Source organism: Penicillium lagena, assembly GCF_028827675.1.
Source record: "Penicillium lagena strain IBT 129212 chromosome Unknown utg000003l_segment0_segment0, whole genome shotgun sequence".
NCBI classification, from domain to species: Eukaryota; Fungi; Ascomycota; class Eurotiomycetes; order Eurotiales; family Aspergillaceae; genus Penicillium; species Penicillium lagena.
The window spans coordinates 3,001,356-3,022,110 of record NW_026623224.1 but is presented as its reverse complement, the minus strand read 5'-3'; the positions used below and the strand labels follow the sequence as shown (position 1 = coordinate 3,022,110).

The window sequence follows — 20,755 nt, the reverse complement described above, 5'->3', positions numbered from 1 at the left end:
TGGCTTTCTCGAAGTATCTGATATATGCCGTTCATTCATTATTAGTAGATAAAGAGAAATAAGAGAGATGATTAAAATAATAAAATACCCACAAATCAACAACTTCTTGAACATACGGCTCGAGATATTTCTCAACAATCTCGCACTTCATGGCCGCGAGCGATTGGTTAGCTGTCACTCCGAGCGGCCGCCTGGGGACAGTATTAAATAGCACTGGTCTGGGCGGCCTGTTGGAACTTGAATTCGTTTGAATACATCGTCGCCGAATATCTGGAAGCGTTGACAAATAACTTTCCAGGGCGTCGTTGTCATCTGCGATCGCTGGGCTGACGATGTGGGAGCTATCGTCTCCGGTCTCGGAAACAATTCCCATCAGGTTGGAGAGTTCCTGTTGTTTATTTCCACTGGAATAAAGCGCTTCCGTTTTATCATTATTAGACGCCCTGTATGCTCGGGGAGCTTCCGCTACGGCTGCAAGAGGACTCTGCGTATTTCGATGTTCCAGCGACCGTCTACTCTGAGAGAGTCTCGCCTGCTTCCTTCTGGATGATACTCTCCGCGAAGAAAATGCCGATGTCCTCCTAGAGTCTGCTTCTGGAAAGTTGCACTCCGTGTCATGGACCTGACACATTATGCACTTATCCGAGGAATCTCGGGTTTTGCATCGTGATTTGCGCTTCTTGCACGGGAGACAGGCTGGATGTAAGTGAGAGCGATAAGGCCGCCCTTCGCCGCCGGCATTATGGACTTCTTCCATTCCCTTTCACTTGACTGAATCTGAGCTGAAGGAGTCGCAAAATTATGTAGTGACGAACCCTGAGCCCCGCGGGGAACCACGTTCTTTGGACCCACGACTTGGCCGCGGCAAAGTTAATCCAACCATTTGATCCAGCAATGACTTGGGAAATCCTGTCGATTCTCCAAAGATCACTTCAGAATCAAATTACATGGCCTGTTCTAGAACGAGTGTCATATTGAAATCCGTTGCCAACGGCTAATTTAAAAAGAATGGCCCGATGTTACACAAGTAGGATTGCAGAAGTATATCGAACAAACACTGGCAATAGCGAGAAATATAGTGTTCACGACCGTTTTTCAAAGCCAATATATACTCGAATTCATACATTCAAAATGCCTCAACCATATGACCAACCCATCATCGACGTAGCACACTACGTCTTCCACTACCAAATACCAGACACAGAGCAAGCAGTATGGAAATGTGCACGGGTAGCTCTCCTCGACGCAATCGGCTGTGCAATCGAGACAGCAGCCATAAGTCGCGAGTGCAGAGCTTTACTCGGTCCTGTCGTGGCAGGCACAGTCGTCCCAAATGGATTCAGGGTTCCTGGCACAGAGCTGCAGGTAGATCCTCTGAAGGGGGCGTTTGATTTGGGTGTTTTGATCCGGTACTTGGATCATAATGATGCTTTGGGGGGTGCGGAATGGGGACATCCTTCAGGTATAAGCCAGGAGTCAACGGCGAGTACATTGGTAGACTTTTCACGCTAACGAGGTGGCAGATAACCTCGCGGCGATCTTGGCTACCATGGACTGGCTGTCTCGCGCATCTGTATTCGGGAAAGATGACAATGGACCACCACTGACAATCAAAACTCTGCTAGTCGCTTTGATAAAAGCATACGAGATCCAGGGTTGTTATCAGATGCGCAATGCTTTCAATGTCTATGGGATTGACCATGTAGTTCTCGTTAAGCTAGCTGCCACTACGGTTGTCTCGTGGTTGGTAGGACTGACCGAAAACCAGACCAGAGCAGCCATTTCCCACGTCTGGATGGACGGCCACCCAACTCGAGTGTATCGTTCTGGTGCTAATACCATTCCGCGAAAAGGATGGGCCGCGGGCGACGCAGCGAGAAGAGCCGTGCAACTGGCTCTCCTAGTGCGAGCTGGGCAGCCCGGTGCCCCAGGAGCGTTGACTACATCCCGATGGGGGTTTTTGGAACGAACTTTCGGCGAGGCCGGATTCGAGCTGCCGCGATCTTTCGAGACATGGACAATTCAGAATGTGCTGTTCAAGGTCATGCCCGTAGAAGGGCATGGAATCGCGGCAGTGGAGGCGGCATTGGTTCAGCATCGTGCACTCCAGCAAAAAGGATTGTCCGACCCAACGAACCACATACAGCGTGTTGTCTTGCGTACCACCGCCGCTGCCGATCTAATAATCAATAAAACGGGTCCACTTCAGAATTCTGCAGACCGCGACCACTGTATTCAGTATGTGGTCGCTCTGGCTTTCTTGAAAGGCTGTGCACCGGAAGCCCCAGACTATGCAAACGACAGCCAGTGGGCATCCAGCAAGGAATTAGAACATTTGCGTTCACAAATGGAAGTCTATCCAGACGCCAAGCTCACTCAGGACTACCTCGACTGGGACAAAATGAGCATTGGATCGGGGGTGACCATTCACCTCGATGACGGGTCTTCCTTGTCCGAGGTTCTGATTGAATACCCCATTGGGCATGTGCGGAATCCTAAAACTTCGCCTGCGGTTCAGGCAAAGTTTGCAAAGAATATGAGGCATATGTTTTCCGAGGCGGAGGTTGCGCGTATCTCAAAAGCGGCCGAAGATGACGATATGCGGATCATGGATTTCGTAGATCTGCTTGTCCGACCCGCTCCTTCGAGTCCTCACCCAAGGCTGTGAGATTTCAGGCCCGGCAAGACATTCATGCTCAATCGATCTTCCCCACTCCTTGCAAGGTCAGATAAACATCTGTACCCCATCCCCAAAGGCTTTGCACGGCGATGCTGCCCCCAAAGTATTCGGCGTATGCCCGGCTCAGCGGCAATCCATAACCCAGACCGGCAATACTGCTCAAGTGGCCGCCACTGGCAGCAATCGTGTTCAGCGCATCCATGTTACCGTTGACCGAGTTCTGGAAATCCATGTCCGAAAAGGTGGTGAAACTGTACGACCAGATATGAGGCAGAACCTCAGGTGGGATGCCGCCACCACGATCGCGGATGCGGATTGTGATACATTGTGATGCTGGGTTTGGGAATTGAATAGCGTCGTGTGTAGTGGCTTCCTCAGCCAGGCTCTCGAGCTGGAATCCCTCATCGGCGTCTCCCTGAATAGGTCGTACATGGCCAGGAACATCAGGGGCGGAAGCGATTGTCACTTCAATGGGTTCACGCTCGTTCCCAGACTCAATGGTAGCCCGGAAAGCGTTTTTCAATAACTCAGTAATGATATACTCCACATGCACTGGCACATGGGCAAAAGAGGCATCTGGTTCTCCGCCGATCTTCAGACGGGGCCGTACTCCGTATTTGAGCTCGCAAATTTCTCCCACGAAGTCTTCGCACAAGCGAATAATGCGCGCAGGTTGAAGGGCCGTGTCAATGACCCCAATGTAATTCGATGGTACCGATTCCTTGGTGGAGGTGTCTGTAGTTGGCTCATCGCTGATAGGCTGTGAGGCAAAATGGAGAGCCAAGTGTTGCTCAGCAATCAATCGCGTTCCGATGCGCGCTCGTAGGTGCGTGTCCAGGAAGTGCGTCACATCTCCCGGGTTGATATACTTCCGACACTCGAGAAACCCACGAGCCAGGACCGGGATTGTGTTGGTGTGGGTCTGTACGAGATCTGCGAGGACGTCTCCGAACTGCTTCTCCTCTTCCAGGGTACTGATCTGTCGTTGCTGGTACGGGAGCAGGGTCGAGAGGGAGTGGAGGTAATTGTGATAGATTTTCGATACATGTGGGTTCGATACCACGATAAAGGGGAGGTTGCGCAGGGCTTGGATTCGGGAGGCCAGTCGAGCCGGAAGAAGGGAAAGAGTGAAGTTGGCTGAGGCCAGGAGGGCGCCCTTGGACAATGGCGGGCGGCCATGTCTGGGGATGAATTACTTGTCAGTACGGCCTGTTCGTGTCTCATTTAATGCTGCTGGCAACCCACCTCAGTAAATCTGCCAGCGTCAACGCTCGGCGAGGACTCGCCGCCAGCTGGGCGACCTGGTCCTTGGCTGCATCGGCATTGGCGGGATGGATGGTCCAACCGCTGGTTGGCTGCGACACGGTGGAAGAGTGACGGAGCAGAGGGACTGCTTGGATCACTGAGCTCAGGCGAGCTCTCCCTCTCCACATCATGATCGATCGATAGGAAGTGGGAGGCATTGATTGTGGGCGTCAGCCATGTTGCAAGGAGAAGAGAAGATGAAAGAGGGCACGCAGTAGGAGGCGGTGACGGGATCCGCGCTCGGGTACGGGAGGATATTCGCGGGCCCTGTTTTGTTTACCGATAAGAATGAGAGCAGAGTCACTACATCACAAAGTGGAAGAACAACATTTAAATTTATTTACATCGTCAAGCACGTGGTAGACCTCTCAGCCTGGTCTCCAAAGGATCTGAAGTCAACCCTTCCTCTGACCTGTCGCACGGGCCCTCAAAGACACTCTACTGGGTCTTGACTTCCCCGTCCTGCTCGACATGGATATGCTCGTCGGACTCGAGGGTTCCGACGTGGTCCTCCGGGAACTCGGCACTATTTATTGAGTGGGTTAGCACGGGAGGGATCCGGCCGGGGCACCGATTCATGGATGGCGTACGTGAAGCCCTTGATGAGACTGTATTCGTGCTTGATGACTCCTCCCTTCTTCTGCACGTCCTGCTTGGCGCTGTGGAAGATAATCAGCATGGTTTAGATCGATCGATGGCGGGGAACCCCACCGCTCAAGCTCCTCAGGGGGCGAGTCCTTCTTCAGGGTCACCTAAACATGACATTAACTCGATTCTGTCTAAAGAGGGCGAGGTGATGACTCACGTTATACAGAGGCATCTTAGCCGGTTGTTGGTATAGTACGGAGGGAGTGGATGAGACGATGGGTGGGGAGGGGATGAGATGAGACAAGGAGGGGGGAGAGAAGATCAGAAGAGGGGGGAGGAGATTATATACTGATAAGCCGTTTACGCCATGATTATACTACGGAGCAGGTGTCAAATCTTGGATTTCTCCCATTGCCTCACAAACGGTACCGGTGGCGTCTGCGCCCTCCCTTGCATCGCAGCCCAGCATGAAATCTTTCAGCCTGCTCCAGGCGCGATGACGCTATTCTCTCCGATGAGGTAATGGCGGTGGTCACGTGCTGGTGGGGGACCGGGGAAGTATAAGGAGTACTATCGACCAATTCGAGGCAAAGGTCAGACAGTATGCTCTACAACCCCACGTAGCCATCTGCCTCCCGCGTAGGCATTTTCATCCCATGCATGCCTCGGTATTGGGGACTAGAGGGCTCCTTCCACCCGGCCAGCACCGTGTCATCCGCCAATTGATACACCTCCACGCCCAGAGGACGGCAGGTTGCCCCCATGCCACCCTCCTTGTCATCCCAGCCCCAGTTGGAAAGGTCGCCTGCATCAGTCCGAATTAGCTGCGAAATATACCACATAACACATCAAATAGGACACGCACCGCCAGGACAGGCCGACAGCGCGCAGAGGACATCCACCTCAGCGAAAAACTCAAAGTACTCCCCCTGCTTCGCCGGAGATGTCTCCATAAAGTACTTGCCCTGCTCATCGAGTCCTGTCACCTGAAACACATTCAACACGTCATGCACATCCAGCTCCGTCAATCCATACGGTACCACCGAGCGGGTCAGATTCGAGTGACAGTGAAAATCAAACGTCTCCCCGCCCATGAGCAAATTGACGTAAGGATCGCACCGTGTGCCGAGCAGATCATGCACCCGGCCCCCGAACTGCGTCGTCCCAAACTCAACCTCGGGTTTCCGCTTGCCATCCGCGTCAAGCACCTCATGCAGCTGTCCGCCGCCGAGGGAGTCGCCCGTGATCGTGACCAGAGGTCGTAAATACGGCAGGTTGGACCACAGGCGATCACCGACCGAGACGTGAGAGGCATGGATCTGTCGCGTCCGCGCCGCCCACATGCGCTCTCGCGGGTTCTTTGCGTTCCAGATGTTCAGGTCGCCGACCTGCGGTCCCTTGGGTGTCGTCAGGCGGCAGATGTGACCGGCGGGCACCACCCATGCTTGGCCGGAGCATGGTCGAATGGTAAATGAGTTCTGGGGCACTCGCGCTGAGGGGCTGCTGGCCGTTTCGGAGATGGCCCGGTACAGCGGTGAGGTGGCATGCACTCCCGAATCGGGCGGTGCGGTGTAAGCGGGAGGAGGGCGACGAGCGGACATCTTGCGGTTGAGGGGTTCCTCTCCCAATCCGGGGAGGGTGGTCCATTTATAACGGAGTCCTGGTCGGAAGACCCCCGGTCTTGCGGTTCCATAGTTAGGTCAAGAATGCCCCACATACAAGGTACGGGGGTAAGTATACATCTGCGCTCACATCAGTGCCGTGCTGAGTAGACAATTAGTAGTACTAAACCTTATCTCGGTAGATAGTTCCGGGTATCGACATTTTAATATTAAAGCCAGAGACGGAGAGAAGATAAAAGGGCTTTGGTATCCTAAGACAAGTCCATCGGCCCGATAGTAGTAGGGCCAGCCCTAATCATGGACCAACCGGCCCGGTCGTTGATACAGCTATCAGTGTCTGCCTCAGGCATCAATCAAAGGCCACAATAGAGCGGATTCAGGGCAAGACCTCTGCGCACATTGCGCGGGCCATCTGTTCATCAAGGAGTATATTACATTCTCTAGGTCTATGTGGCTTTCTCCTCACTAGGTGAATGGGGGGAATCACTGGCGCCCCGTACACCGTGTTGTTTGTATACTATTCACACTGTGTGCAGTCGAGGACGAAGGCTGGCTTATAGTATTTTACGCCAGAAGATAGCCGCAATCCACGGGTGAGACTAGACGATACCAATTTAGTGGTATCTATTACTAATCGCTCTCAATGAGATTTCACCAAGCTTCGAGAGTAGTACTATTGCTTAGGCACTGGTAGAGAAGCAGCTGCTAATGTAGGCACATCTATACGCTCTTGGCAAATTCTGTTTTCGGCCTCATAGAACACTTTGGCCCAGGACACACCTTCCGGAACAATGTCAACACCGACGCTATTGTATTTCTTATATAGAAACCGAGCAGGAATTTCCCCCTACCCAAGTAGCGGTATCTTCTCTTCTCTGCTTTTTTCGATTCACGCATCTAAAAGGACTGGTACACAACCGGTATTCACAAGACCGTTCTGAGTCTACATGATTGTCAGTAAACACTCCTAATGAATGACGGTGGATACCTAGGCTCAAGTGCCGGAGAGAAACATGACTGACATTTCCAGTACAGCAAACCGGATTGGCAGAGCAACTTGCACCCTGGCCAACGATGTTAATAATTGGATTGCCTGTCAACATGATTGACTCGTTAGTTTCCTGGTGCAACAAGGGTGGTTACGAGACCTACAGTTTAGTCCAACTGTACCGCTCACCCCCTGGAGATCAACTCCGAGGAGGCCAGCCAGTGTAGCGACCGAAGGGTCACTCGGTAAACCGACGGTTTGGCAGCATTGAACAGGCCCAGGGTTGCATTGTCCGGCTGGAATTTGCCCCATCGCAGCTCCAGCAGAAGCTATGCCTGCGAGTACTGCAATTAGGATGTTCATAGCTACTAGTTGGATGAGGTTAAACTGAAACACCTCGTGTTTTGTCAAGAACAGTAGAGGCCTGAAACGAAGGGTTGAGTTTGTCCAGTAGCAATGCAATTGTTGAAGAGGAAAGGAAAGACAGGAGCGGTTATAAATTATCGCTAGGAAGACGGCTTCGTCAATAACATTCCACCGTCTGCTTTTGTTCATTCTGACATTCACTAGACTAGAATGTAGGTTCACAGTGTATATGTATTGGCGACTGATCGATAGGAATGCTGGGTATGAGACTAGACTTCCAATCATGGTGAAATACCTGTATACTAAAACGCATAGTTGCCGTCAGGCCTGCCTTAGACTAGCCTAGAGCCGTAGTATTGGCTTTAACCAGTGCATCACTGAATGTGCAGCTTCGTTGCAAGAGTGCTAAAACCGACCGAAGGCTGATCTGTCGACAAACAATCTTCGTCTTTGATGAATGCGAGAGGCCTTGCGTATCTAGGCTGTGATTTTGAGGCCTGATGCGGCTACCCCGGGAATATCTCAAGGTTACTGGTATTCGACATTCTCGTCGCGGCGGCCTTATTGCATCCACGATTGGACCTTGATCGCAAATCCACATGGCGTAGGAGGGGAGTGAGCCATTTATTAATAGCTTTCACGGTACAGGGGCGGCCTTGCGGCGGTCAATTCATAGAAAACCGACATAGAGAGTATTGTGGACTGTGGTGGGGCATGAAATTTGTCAATAAGTATAGTATAGTATAAATCTTACTACAACGTGTCTGCCTGATCTATTGTATTTGTTATTAAAAACGGAATTGAAGTTTGCAGATCTAGATATGCAGATCAACAAATATTCATTCACGAATGGAATAAGGGCATCTAGGTATGCGGATCAACAAAGATTCATTCACGAATGGAATTAGAGCAACAGACAAAAAGCTAACATTTACGAGCAAAATCAACTGGGAATACCCGTAGAGCCAGCTTGTCAAAGCGCAAATCTTACACTAGTTAACTAATTGGAATTTTCAGAATACCACAATTGTGCTGGCTAAATCTTGGCTAAAAGAGTGACGCCGACTCTTCAGTACATGTACTGTACTTATAACGTTTAACCTCCTACTTGACGCGGGTGTTAAGCGACATGGAGGCCGAGCCCAGCTCAGAGTTTTTTTTCACAACCGTTCCAGCGCAAATATTTTCAAAAAGATGTATTCTCAAGCGACTAAAATACGTGTTCCTTGATGAGATCAATTGGACCTTGTGATGATCTCCGAGCTAACGAATAAATTAAAGTTCTCTCTTTGCTTCTTACTATTCGCAGGAATAACTAACGTTAACCAACTAACCGCACTACCAGGATTATTAATATTCCGGGTTATTTTCAAATATGATCTAGTGGATATTGGCATTAGGGTTCGAGAAACAATCAAAGAGTGTAGGTGGTGACACCGATTCCGGAAGTCCTGTACCAGTGTACATATTTCTGTTAACCCCTCTGAGTAAAACTAGTAATTGCTGAGAGAAAAAACCCTATTGGTAATTACTAATTCATGCCTCACCTGGCTCTCTGCCTCAGGCATACAACCGGGGCCCAAGTAAATCCGGCCCGACAAAATAATTTCGAAATAGCTGCAACGGATCCGCGCTCTTCGCTGTTCTTTCGTCTTCACGCTGCAAGAAAATCCCGGAGGCTGTGAACCTCCTCGATTGCATAATGGAGCAACAGTCAAACCGGGCGCACCGCCCGGTCAAGGAAAAGAAGAAATACGAGGGTATGATCCACGCAAAACTGATCTGCGATCAAGCTGGCGCAAAATATTTCTGGCCGGGCCATGCTGACCATCGTTCTTCTTGTAGGTCAAAATCCGAAGGCATTTGCCTTTTCGGCCCCAGGAAAACTCAAGAAGGCCGCGGCGCGCTCGCATGATGTATGGACATCGCATTGAAAATTTTGCCGGACGATCAAAAGCTGACAGAGATGCTTGCTACAGGTCAAGGAAAAACGACTACATGTGCCGTTGGTGGATCGCATGCCGGAAGAAGCACCGCCCATAGTTGTTGCAGTTGTTGGACCCCCAGGTGTGAGTGCTTTCGACCGGGTTTGACCATGAGCAGAACGCAATGCTAACAATTTGCGTTCCCAGGTTGGCAAGACTACCTTGATCAAATCTCTGATCCGCCGCTACACGAAACAAACCCTCAGCTCGCCTCAAGGTCCACTCACCGTCGTTACATCCAAGAAGAAGCGCCTCACCTTCCTCGAATGCCCCTCAGACTCGCTCGCATCCATGATTGATGTCTCCAAGATTGCCGACATTGTGTTGCTCATGATTGATGGAAACTATGGCTTTGAAATGGAGACCATGGAGTTTTTGAACGCCTTGTCGACAAGTGGTATGCCGGGTAACGTCTTCGGCATCCTCACCCATCTCGATCTGTTCAAGAGTCACAGCACCTTGCGAACGGCCAAGAAGCGTCTCAAGCACCGCTTCTGGAGCGAGCTTTACCAAGGTGCAAAACTATTCTATCTCTCTGGTGTTATCAACGGTCGATACCCGGATCGTGAAGTGCACAACCTCTCCCGATTCTTGTCCGTGATGAAGAACCCTCGGCCTTTGGTATGGCGCAACTCGCATCCATACGCTCTGGCAGATCGCTTCCTTGATATCACACCACCCACCCAGATTGAAGAGAATCCCAAATGTGATCGTACTGTGGCGCTCTACGGCTATCTTCGAGGCACCAATTTCCAAGCTCAGGGCGCGCGAGTTCATGTCCCCGGTGTGGGCGATTTGACCGTCTCTGGAATCGAGGCCTTACCTGATCCATGCCCAACCCCATTCATGGATCAACAAATTGCCAAGGCGTCGGGTAAGGGCTCAAGACGCAAGTTGGGCGAGAAGCAAAAGCTGCTTTTCGCGCCCATGTCCGACGTGGGTGGCGTTTTGGTCGACAAAGATGCTGTTTATATCGATATCAAGACTTCAACATTCGACAAAGGCGAAGATGAAGAATCTGATGGTGAGGATCGTGGTCTGGGAGAGCAGCTTGTTGTTGGTCTGCAAAGTGAGCGGCGGATGCTCGGTGAGGCTGATCAGGGTGTGCGACTGTTCCGGGGTGGCGAGACGATCGCCCACGCGGAAGACGAGGAGACTGGCCGGAAACACAGACGACATGCTCGGGTTGCCGATGCCGAACGCGATGTCCAAAATGTGTCAGATGACGAAGGCTTTGAAAGTGGAGAAGAGGGCGAGGATGAGGAAGTTGAGGAGGATGGCGACTTGAGCGGCGATGAAGAGATCGACGAGGACGAAATTTCCGCCCCAGCCGACTTCGAGACCAGCTTTAAGGAACGGCAAAATGGAGCAGTCCGCCCAGAAGATGGCGACATCGCCTTCGCTGACAGCGACTCTGACCTCGGCTCTATCTCGTCCGTCGAAGACCAGGATCTGGATAGTGGCGACGAGGATGACGACGAGGAAGATGAAGAAGGCAATGTGCGTTGGAAGGAGAACATGCTGGCCAACGCCAAATCCCTTCTTGGAAAGCGACCTGCCTTCCGTGTGAAAGACCTGTCACGAATGATGTACGATGATTCTATCAGCCCAGCTGATGTCGTGCAAATATGGCGGGGCGACAATGACGAAGACGAGGAAGAGGAGGATATCGAGAACGACGAGGATGACTTCTTCAAGAAGACAAATAACGAAAAGGAAGACCAGGCCGACTTCCGAGCAGTCCCAGATTACGACTACGAGGAGCTCGAGCAAAAGTGGCAGGATCGGGATCTCCTCGAGTCTATAAGACGCCGCTTCGTGACCGCCAAGCTGTCAGGCGATGGGTCAGATGAGGATGAGGATGACGATCTGGATGATGCTTTTGATGAAGACGATGACGAGGGAGATGGTGCATTCGAAGACCTCGAGACCGGCGAAGTCTTCAACGGGATCGACGACAGCGGCGACGAGGACGATGACCAGAACCAGGAAGACGCTGTTGCTGACAAGCCTCTGGACTTGGAAGCAGAACGCGAACGGAATGCAAAGAAAAAGGAAGAATTGCGGCTGCGATTCGAAGAGGAAGATCGCGAAGGATTTGCAAACGCCAAGGACGGTGCTCGCGAGGGTGGCGACGAGCAGTTTGGCGAGGACGAGTGGTATGATATGCAAAAAGCCAAGATGCAGAAACAGCTGGATATCAACCGCGCCGAGTTTGATGAGCTCGACCCGGCTTCCCGCGCCCGAGCTGAAGGCTACAAGGCCGGAACCTACGCGCGCATTGTCCTCGAGAACGTCCCCTATGAATTCGCTTCCAAGTTCAACCCGCGCTTCCCTGTCATTGTCGGAGGCCTGGCACCGACCGAGGACCGCTATGGTTATGTGCAGATCCGAATCAAGCGACACCGCTGGCACAAGAAGATCCTGAAGAGCAATGATCCGTTGATCTTCTCCCTGGGTTGGCGTCGTTTCCAAACCATCCCCATGTACAGCACCTCGGACAGTCGAACACGAAACCGCATGTTGAAGTACACTCCCGAACACATGCACTGCTTCGCCACTTTCTACGGCCCGTTGGTGGCGCCCAACACCGGTTTCTGTTGCGTGACATCTTTTTCAAATCAAAACCCGGGCTTCCGGATCGCTGCTACGGGCGTCGTTCTCAGCGTCGACGAGCACACCGAGATTGTAAAGAAGCTGAAGCTCACCGGTGTTCCTTACAAGATCTTCAAGAACACGGCTTTTATCAAGGACATGTTCAATTCGTCTCTGGAGATTGCGAAGTTCGAGGGCGCATCGATTCGAACCGTCTCCGGCGTTCGCGGTCAGATCAAACGAGCCCTCAGCAAGCCAGAGGGTTACTTCCGTGCCACCTTTGAGGATAAGATTCTGATGAGCGACATTGTCTTCTTGCGCGCATGGTACCCGATCAAACCGCACCGCTTCTACAACCCCGTGACCAATCTTCTCGACCAAGATGGCAGCTCCGGTGACGGTGGATGGCAGGGAATGCGACTGACGGGTGAGGTCCGGCGCGAGAAGGGCATCCCCACACCGCAGATCAAAGACTCGGCGTACCGCCCGATCGAACGAACCACCCGCCACTTCAACCCTCTCCGCGTACCGAAACAGCTGGCAGCCGACCTGCCCTTCAAATCGCAGATCACTAAGATGAAGCCCCGCCAGGGCGAGACCTACATGCAAAAGCGAGCCGTGGTTCTCGGTGGTGAAGAAAAGAAGGCCCGGGATCTGATGCAGAAGCTGACCACGCTTCGCAACGACAAGCAGGCTAAGCGGGCAGCGAAGCAGGAAGAGCGGCGACAGGTATACCGCGCCAAAGTGGCGGATAGCCTGGAGAAAAAGAACGCGCGAGAGAAGAGAGAGAGCAATGACTACTGGCGGCGCGAGGGCAAGAAGCGGAAGAACACTGATGGAGAGTCGGGCGGTGGTGGTGGGAAGAAGCGCAGGTGATTTGTATCCATCCATGCTCAGATACCAAGCATATTTCAGGCGTTTTCGTGTTGGCAAAACCGTATATATGGATCAATTGAATCTACTTGTCTCTACGGAGTATCTCTACGAAGTAGTATAGAACAGCATGGACGCCGTAGCATCCACCGATGCAGCCTCAGGCATAACCAAGGCTACCTCCAGGGTCCAGTCTCAACGTCTTGTCTCGGTCCGAACAGCTCAACTGTGAACAGGGTGGCTAATGGAGTAGAAAGCAGTCCGAGCCTCAATTTCCTTCCAATTCTGCGGATTCCAGTCGTGTTCACATGGCCGCCCACGACGCTAGTATGGATGAGGTTGGCCCCCTAGCGTCTGTGGAGGGGGAGTTAGTTCTCTGAACGTCTCACACTGCGACACCGGTCGACTCCCACCGGCGTCAATCGCAGACCTGCAGTTCTGGAGGCGCGCTAGACTCCTCGGAATACATTCCAAATGCGATCTGGGGCCCGGGCTTTCGCCAGCGGGAATTCTTGGGTTCATTTCGCCCGGTGTATTGCTACGGTTTTAAGTTAGTCTTGGTCGCCGATTGTCAATCGAACGCAAGTTTGCAGATCTTGCAGATTACCCCATGGGGGTCCTCCCTGGTCCTTCCTCCGTCTGCACTGGTGAAAGGACTGGGATTATGACCACATTAAGCCCTAAGCCGCATGAAAATGACAAACTGCATGATTCTGAGACACGAAACGTCATTCTTGCGGAACGGAAGAAAGTTGGTGATGATCTCTTCAATCTCACCTCTGAATAAATCTCAGATTCTCATGCTTATCCTTTGAATAGCCTCCGAATGGAGGCGACCAAGCCCCCAAATTATTCAATTATTCTGTCATTCCTCTTTCTTAGCAAACCCGGTATACTGGACTACTGCGTAAACTCCGCTTTTTCATGTCAAGGCTACGCAAGAAGGGTGATGTGCTCAAATAACAATCCTTGTATGAGATTCCGCATGGTAGATCTATGCCCAGAATGGATAAAAAGCGCCGGGGATCCGAGACCCGTTATTTCAGTATGGTTATGCGGCAGGGCGCCTGGTCGTCGGGTCTTCGGCTCAGAAGTTGCAGAATGCTTACGTCCAGCCACGTTTGATTTCACCAGACCTCTGCAGGCATGATTGGATGTTGAAGGATCTACCAGCTGAGGAGTTCTGGCACATGGCCCGCGCCAGACCATTCCACGGTGCGCCTAACGCGAGCGAAATTAAATACAAAGATGCCACCTGCACCGTATCTGGGTTTCGCTGCTTTCAATATCACACTGTGGAAGGTTCTCTCATAAGAAACACTCGCAACCATGGTGTTGGTTTCTCTTGATATCTCCGCAACGCCCTATGTTGTCCTGGCTGCTGGAGCTGTAGCTATTGTCTTCACCATTCTGAAGATTGCACAATTTGTTCACGGTGAGTAACTGTCTTCAGGAGAGGGCGTTAACCGAAACAGGGCTGATAATCACCCAGAGTGGAAGTACGCGCGCGATAATGGCTGCCAACCGCCAATTCACACTGTCGTTCGCGGCCCGTTAGGACTCGGTTTGGTCACGGATATGCTTGCCGCGGCTCGCGAAAATCGCATCCTCGAACTTGTTCACGGCTGGCATCGAGAATTCGGTACTACATTTAAGGCAAAGATGGTCGCTCGAACCATCGTCTTCACGGTTGAACCCAAGAACGTCCAGACCGTTTTAGCGCTCAAATTCAAAGACTTTGAGCTGGGCGAGCTACGGAATAGGGCATTTCGTCCTCTCCTTGGATCCGGTATTTTCTCCACGGATGGTAGTAAATGGGAGCATTCTCGAGGCCTCCTCCGTCCAAACTTTACTCGCAACCAGATCACCGACATCAATGTCTACGAGACACACGTCGCCGCTCTCATAAAACGGATACCTTGCGACGGATCCACCTTCGATCTGCAGGATCTCTTTTTCCGCATGGTGATTGCTTCTTTGACACTTCTTTTCTCTCGTATTTGGCTGACCCATGGCAAGACCCTTGATTCGGCTACAGAATTCCTGTTCGGGGAATCCGTCCACTCGCTCAACGATGGGACCTCCACCTCAGCCTCATCCTTTGCTACGGACTTCAACACTGCACAAGAAGGATTGGCTTTCCGCACTCGACTTGGTCCCCTCATGCTCTTCCACCGAGACCGGAAATTCTCCAAAGCCGTGGTCGACGCACGCGCCTACGTCGACAGGTTTGTGCAGAAGGCGATTAACTATCGAGTCTCACTGGATAGTGGTGAAAAGGTTCCAGAGGATGCTCGCAAGCTCAACGAGCAGCAATACGTATTTCTGTACGAACTGTCCAAGCGAACTCGAGACAAAGCAGAGCTCACAGACCAGCTGTTGAGTATCCTGCTAGCTGGTCGCGACACAACGGCAAGCTTGTTGAGCATTACCTTCTTTACGATGGCTAGACGACCTGAGATCTGGAAAAAGCTGCGGGAAGAAGTATTGACCCTAGGGGGCCGGAAACCATCTTTTGAAGATCTGAAATCCATGACCTACCTGTCGTGGGTTCTGAACGAAAGTAAGCACCCCGAAGTCCCGAACTGAAGGCAAGGGGCTAATATGGTGTGAAGCTCTTCGATTTTACCCTATTGTACCTATGAATGCGCGCATGGCCAACAAAGACACCTACCTCCCTGTCGGCGGGGGTCCTGACGGAAAATCCCCTCTCTACATTGCCAAAGGCCACGAGGTGATGTACAGTGTACACACTATGCACCGTCTTCCTGAGCACTTTGGTCCCGATGCAGATGAGTACCGACCGGAGAGGTGGGAGACGTTGAGGCCTGGTTGGGCGTACCTCCCATTCAATGGAGGTCCTCGCATCTGCATTGGGCAACAGTTCGCCCTGACTGAGGCTGGATACACTACGGTCAGACTCATGCAACACTTCGAGACAATTGAGAACCGGGACCCGAAGCCGTTTGAAGAAGGATTGACTCTGACAATGGCAAGTTTTAACGGCACAAAGGTCGCTATGACGCTTTCCAAAGGCTCTTGAATTTGTGGAAATTTAGGTAACCCCTGCCATGCAATAAATGGCATGTTGATCTGCTCTTGTGCCCCTTCTATTTACAATTCAATTGTGCATATCTGAGGCTCGTGAAAATGCAAAAACTGACCCTGGCGCGACTATTACTCTGCGTTCTTCAGCAGCGTAAGCCGAAATATCTCACTATTTAGGCTGCGAGTATTGCCAGTTCTAGAGCAAGATTGTGCAAGGCGAACAGAGACCGTACGTCCGATTCATTCTTAATACCAGCTAGAATCTATACCAATCCTACAGTGAAGTCCATGTAAACGCGAAGATCCCCCAGATACAACCTACCTAAGTGATGTCCGATCTAGAACCGATGGGAACCGTTAGGAAGCCAGAACTCACTAAATGCACCGATATCTCTTCATTCTTCCATCTTGATTAGCTTTATGGTCGTAACTATACAGTCCGAGGTGGGGTCTTGTCTGTCCCGCATTCCATGTTGAAACTCGTAGGGCCCTGACGTGTTGTCATGCTTGGAGGAGCCACTTGAGGCTATGCTTCCGCAAAACCTTATCCGAATAGAGTCCGCGTCGTCTTTCTTCCTAGTCATTCGATCACCCAAGCTGGGGATGCGGGGTAAGCATCGATGGCACACACTTACCACATGCTTATATTCACCCCTTAGCGGTAATCTCAAACCACTTGTTTGGCTATCACTCTCGTGATTCTGTGCCCGTTCTCTTCGCTCCTTTGAGACCATGGTTTTGAAGGCCTGTGACCACTGCCATTGGAGCAAAGAGAAATGCTCTTTTACAGGCGACCAGAAGACATGCACCAGATGCCATCGTCTGAAAATCGTGTGCACTACGTCCCGAGAAAATAGGCGCGTAGGTCGCCGGCCCTCTGCGAAATCCTTTCCCCATGGAAAAATGCAGATCTGGAGCATCGAGCCACCACAACGCAGTACGCCCGAGGCAAACACTCACCGTTTCTCTACTCACACACCCAGTCCGCGCCCGAGGCCGATCTCACCGTCTGAGACGAGAGAAGTCTGGAAACGCAAGAAATATAGTGGCAATGTTCGGGCAGTGATGCCGGAACGGTTGCTTGCGGCCCCGACCACTCTCCGAACGACTTCTGATGCACTGCGCACTGTGGAGAATAGGGAGCAGTTCGCAGTGATACATATGCCGTTTATGATGGGAAACAGTTTCACTCCTGACTTCCAAAGAGCGACCTATGCAGCTCTACACCTGTCAGCGCCGATTTTGACCGAAGGATACTTGGCATTCCTGGGGGTAATGACATGCTACCAAAAGGCGCTTGTCCTACGCCGAGGCGAGCCTGACATCTGTAAAGCGGCAAAGGCCCTGAAACGCTTGCAGAATGTGAACATCATCCGGGATAATGATGCGGCCTGCGTCCTCTTCCTTGGCCAAGCCATGTATGTATTCAACATACTCACGGCAGCCATTTCCTCGACAGCCCATTCCATCGTGCGGAGCTCGCTCATAACGACCAAGCAATGGTATCCGAGATTGATTCAGTGTCCTGCCATGGACACCGTGATCATAACCCCGATTCTAATAGATACAGTCGAGTGTTTAGTGCGCCGTGAAGTCCCCATCGTCCGACTCATGATTCCAGACCGCATCATTGTCGATCGCTACGTGGGCCTCTGTTCCACTCTCCTACCTCATATGTACGATATCTGCGAACGCAGCCATGCTCTGAAGAAAGCCGCCCTTGACACGACATCAGGACCTCACCCAGGGGTCCACGACTCGTTCGCGGATATAGAGCAAAAAATTAGGGAGTGGAAGCCAGAAATCCCTCCTCGTTTCTTCACCGAGTACGGGAGACATGAAATCCTGATAATGATGACCCAAGCAACGGTTTACCGTCTTGCAGCTCTATTGATCGTCCACCGCCTGCGATATCCATTTGGAGTGGAAGATGATCCTGCAACATATCTAGCACATAGCATCTTCTCTGAGATATCATACTTCGCTCAATCAGCTGCCAAGGACGCGACAGCTTTACCAGTGGTATTTCCTTTGATAGTGGCCATGTTGGAGATCGAAGGGCCAGGAGAGGAGATACTGGAAAACTTATCATCATATACTGTTCAGAGTATATGTGCAGCAAAGCTCCAAGGATTTGTCAAGCAGGTTAGAGCATCCAGGGAGTCTGGATATGGGGGTGTATGGTTCGACCTGGTTGACACACAGCTGGATACTGCTGTAGTACCGTAGGGTCACTGGTAGTCGGGACAGCAAAAGGTATATAACACCATCCATTTTGATGTCTATAACTGCAATATTATAAAATAATGCCAAATCCAGGAATAATAAAAGCGTTTCAAACGATTTTAAGCCACCCACAAACCCGAGGTCCAACAGAAAGCCGGCGAAGGGAAATTTGGAGTACGAAAGAGAGGGTACGAAGAGAATCATAGTGGGTAAGGAGATAGTCGTGGGAAATAAGAGAAGAATGTTACGGAAGAATAGGAGTAGAAAAGGGACAGTTCGCTATTGGAGAAGGCATAATAGTCAAGGCGGGAGCCAGTTTTGGTAATGCGGCCGCCTGCTAACCGTCACACCGGTTGGTGTAGTTAGTTGATTGTGAATAAAACGTTCTGAATTCAACCTTGATTAAACGTATTTCCAACTATAAAAGAATTCCCCCAAAATACAAGGTGAAACGACATAACTTATGCAGTCACAGGTCATACTAATGTTTGCAGTGGAATGGGTCGGATAGTTTACCCATGATAACCCAGGAGCCATTATAGGCGTCCATGCTCACCCAATACGAGATCTTGTGACTCACTTCGCCCTTCACCTAGAGTTGACGCGCCCCACTAAGTCTGGGGAAAGGATACAATTTTCGACTGGCCTCTTCCTTTACGATCTACGATAAAAATAACCAGTATGCCTTCTTTCCACCCCGAATGGAACGCACTCATTGCGAAACACACAAACCTCCGTCATGATGACCCTGAACGAAACAGTCTGTTTTTCTCTTCCTCAGCTGGCAATGAGCTTTCCGTTCAAGTGTCAACAGTCGATACCACTGTTCCAGGAAAGGATAACCATCGGATTCCTATTCGAATCTATACCGCCAAAGCCACTCGAATTTCCTCAGGGATTGTGATTTTTTTTCACAGCGGCGGCTTTACTAGCGGCTCTCTTGAGACAGAAGATGGTATGTCTCGTTGCAATACTATCTATCTATATTGATTTGCTCTCACTAAATATCAGACACTGACATGGCGCGATTTGACAGTGTCCTGCCGATATATGGCTTTAGGCGCGCCCATCACAGTCATCAGCGTCGAATATCGGCTCAGTCCAGCATACTTGTACCCCATCCCACTCGAGGATGGGTGGAATGCAACTCAGTATATTATGAGCAATCTCTCGAGTTTGGTTCAAATCCACACTACGCCTGTCAACTTAGTCGTTAGTGGGACATCTTCCGGCGGTCAGCTTGCGGCGATTGTATCGCATCGTGCAGGCAGCTGGCTCAGCGCAGCAGAAAATTCAACACATGCTGCAAAAATATCGTTCAATGGAGTCCTCCTTCGAGCTCCAGTATCTGTCCGTGGGACAGACACTGAGTTCATCCCTCCTCGTTTCCGAGACCTCCACCGTTCTTGGTCAAGTGATTATACGGGTGCCGAACTGGACAGGATGAGTATGATTCGAAATCACGGTAAAGATTCCTTGTTCGAATCTGTCGTCCTAGATTTATTCACGGCCGAGGCGCTGACTGTATTTTTAGATGCGCTTGGTGTTCCGTTCAACAAGTTAACTTCTCCTGATGCGTATCCATTATGGAGTGAGTTCAGTGGATCGCCAAGGGCCTATATCCAGATTTGTGAACTTGATATCCTGCGTGATGATGCCGTTTGTTACGTGAGAGGGTTGCGAGATGCTGGGGTGGAGGTGCGAGAAACGTTGTACAAGGTAAGTGGTTTCTCTGGGCTCACTTCTGTTGTTAATCTGAAATCATATCATTAGGGCCTGCCTCATATATTCTGGATTTATGACCATCATTTGGAAGTATCAGTGATCGCACAAGAGGACTGCGTGCAGGGGTTGAGATGGCTTTTGGATATACCTGAATGAACTTGTGAAAAAAATGGATTACTGTCTGCTTGTAGTCGGCTTCACTGGCCTCCATGGACAGTGTTGGTACCCCAGGAAAAGTATACCGTCACCACTATTATTGCTTTCCATATGAATTGCACTGTTGAAAAGGTCAACGTCCTTCCTATAGAGACGCTCCTCGTAGAATTCTCTTTCATCCCTCCTTGTCTTGCGTGATGAGGTCCACGTGACCGCGTCTCGAACGCGCCGGAGCGACCAAGAGTGCCTTCCCTCTCCACTTGGTTCTGTTTCCCTCCCAATGCTGGCGACGTGTGTTTTTGGATCCTGAATTGTCCTCTGAGCCTCACGTTCCAGAATAACTCATCTCGCCCACCTCCAGCGCACTTCTCATCGCGCCCGAGAACGCTGGTGGACCCTGGAACTAGGCGGCCGTTTTTGCCGCTCGCAATCCTTGCGCGTGCTGGTCGATCGCCACTGCATCGGGCAGATGCTCCTGGCGCCCGCCGAAGCGCCATTGCAACACCCGCGCGGTCCTCGAGGGCGTTGAGACTTTAGCGCAATCCTGGCTCCTCCGTGTTGGTTCCTGCCCCCCACAAGCCCTTCTCCATGCGGTCCC

The 20,755-nt window shown here is 51.2% G+C and overlaps 8 protein-coding genes across 8 annotated transcripts; 5 read left to right on the top strand and 3 right to left on the bottom strand.

Annotated features, from left to right (window-relative positions):
• Nucleotides 1-1,131: 1,131 nt before the first annotated feature.
• On the top strand, nucleotides 1,132-2,668 carry N7510_006433 (putative 2-methylcitrate dehydratase (PrpD); the record flags this gene model as incomplete). Its single annotated transcript, XM_056978359.1, has 2 exons — nucleotides 1,132-1,462; nucleotides 1,524-2,668. 2 exons carry the CDS (start codon nucleotides 1,132-1,134, stop codon nucleotides 2,666-2,668), a joined length of 1,476 nt encoding a protein of 491 aa, XP_056834391.1.
• A 28-nt stretch (nucleotides 2,669-2,696) lies between these two features.
• On the bottom strand, nucleotides 2,697-4,113 carry N7510_006432 (alpha-ketoacid dehydrogenase kinase family protein; the record flags this gene model as incomplete). Its single annotated transcript, XM_056978358.1, has 2 exons — nucleotides 2,697-3,861; nucleotides 3,926-4,113. The coding sequence occupies 2 exons, from the start codon at nucleotides 4,111-4,113 to the stop codon at nucleotides 2,697-2,699; spliced, it is 1,353 nt and encodes a 450-aa protein (XP_056834390.1).
• A 310-nt stretch (nucleotides 4,114-4,423) lies between these two features.
• N7510_006431 (uncharacterized protein) lies at nucleotides 4,424-4,805 on the bottom strand (the record flags this gene model as incomplete). Its single annotated transcript, XM_056978357.1, has 4 exons — nucleotides 4,424-4,511; nucleotides 4,576-4,644; nucleotides 4,697-4,737; nucleotides 4,791-4,805. The coding sequence occupies 4 exons, from the start codon at nucleotides 4,803-4,805 to the stop codon at nucleotides 4,424-4,426; spliced, it is 213 nt and encodes a 70-aa protein (XP_056834389.1).
• A 376-nt stretch (nucleotides 4,806-5,181) lies between these two features.
• Nucleotides 5,182-6,174, bottom strand: N7510_006430 (urea carboxylase-associated family protein; the record flags this gene model as incomplete). Its single annotated transcript, XM_056978356.1, has 2 exons — nucleotides 5,182-5,378; nucleotides 5,439-6,174. The coding sequence occupies 2 exons, from the start codon at nucleotides 6,172-6,174 to the stop codon at nucleotides 5,182-5,184; spliced, it is 933 nt and encodes a 310-aa protein (XP_056834388.1).
• A 3,077-nt stretch (nucleotides 6,175-9,251) lies between these two features.
• N7510_006429 (GTPase BMS1) lies at nucleotides 9,252-13,005 on the top strand (the record flags this gene model as incomplete). Its single annotated transcript, XM_056978355.1, has 4 exons — nucleotides 9,252-9,309; nucleotides 9,395-9,465; nucleotides 9,529-9,618; nucleotides 9,682-13,005. The coding sequence occupies 4 exons, from the start codon at nucleotides 9,252-9,254 to the stop codon at nucleotides 13,003-13,005; spliced, it is 3,543 nt and encodes a 1,180-aa protein (XP_056834387.1).
• Nucleotides 13,006-14,331: 1,326 nt separating this feature from the next.
• On the top strand, nucleotides 14,332-16,045 carry N7510_006428 (cytochrome P450; the record flags this gene model as incomplete). The annotated part of the gene is made up of 3 exons (XM_056978354.1): nucleotides 14,332-14,437; nucleotides 14,495-15,565; nucleotides 15,618-16,045. 3 exons carry the CDS (start codon nucleotides 14,332-14,334, stop codon nucleotides 16,043-16,045), a joined length of 1,605 nt encoding a protein of 534 aa, XP_056834386.1.
• Nucleotides 16,046-16,953: 908 nt separating this feature from the next.
• N7510_006427 (uncharacterized protein) lies at nucleotides 16,954-18,279 on the top strand (the record flags this gene model as incomplete). Its single annotated transcript, XM_056978353.1, has 1 exon — nucleotides 16,954-18,279. The coding sequence occupies one exon, from the start codon at nucleotides 16,954-16,956 to the stop codon at nucleotides 18,277-18,279; it is 1,326 nt and encodes a 441-aa protein (XP_056834385.1).
• Nucleotides 18,280-19,326: 1,047 nt separating this feature from the next.
• N7510_006426 (uncharacterized protein) lies at nucleotides 19,327-20,694 on the top strand (the record flags this gene model as incomplete). Its single annotated transcript, XM_056978352.1, has 2 exons — nucleotides 19,327-19,974; nucleotides 20,392-20,694. 2 exons carry the CDS (start codon nucleotides 19,327-19,329, stop codon nucleotides 20,692-20,694), a joined length of 951 nt encoding a protein of 316 aa, XP_056834384.1.
• Between the last annotated feature and the right edge of the window lie 61 nt (nucleotides 20,695-20,755).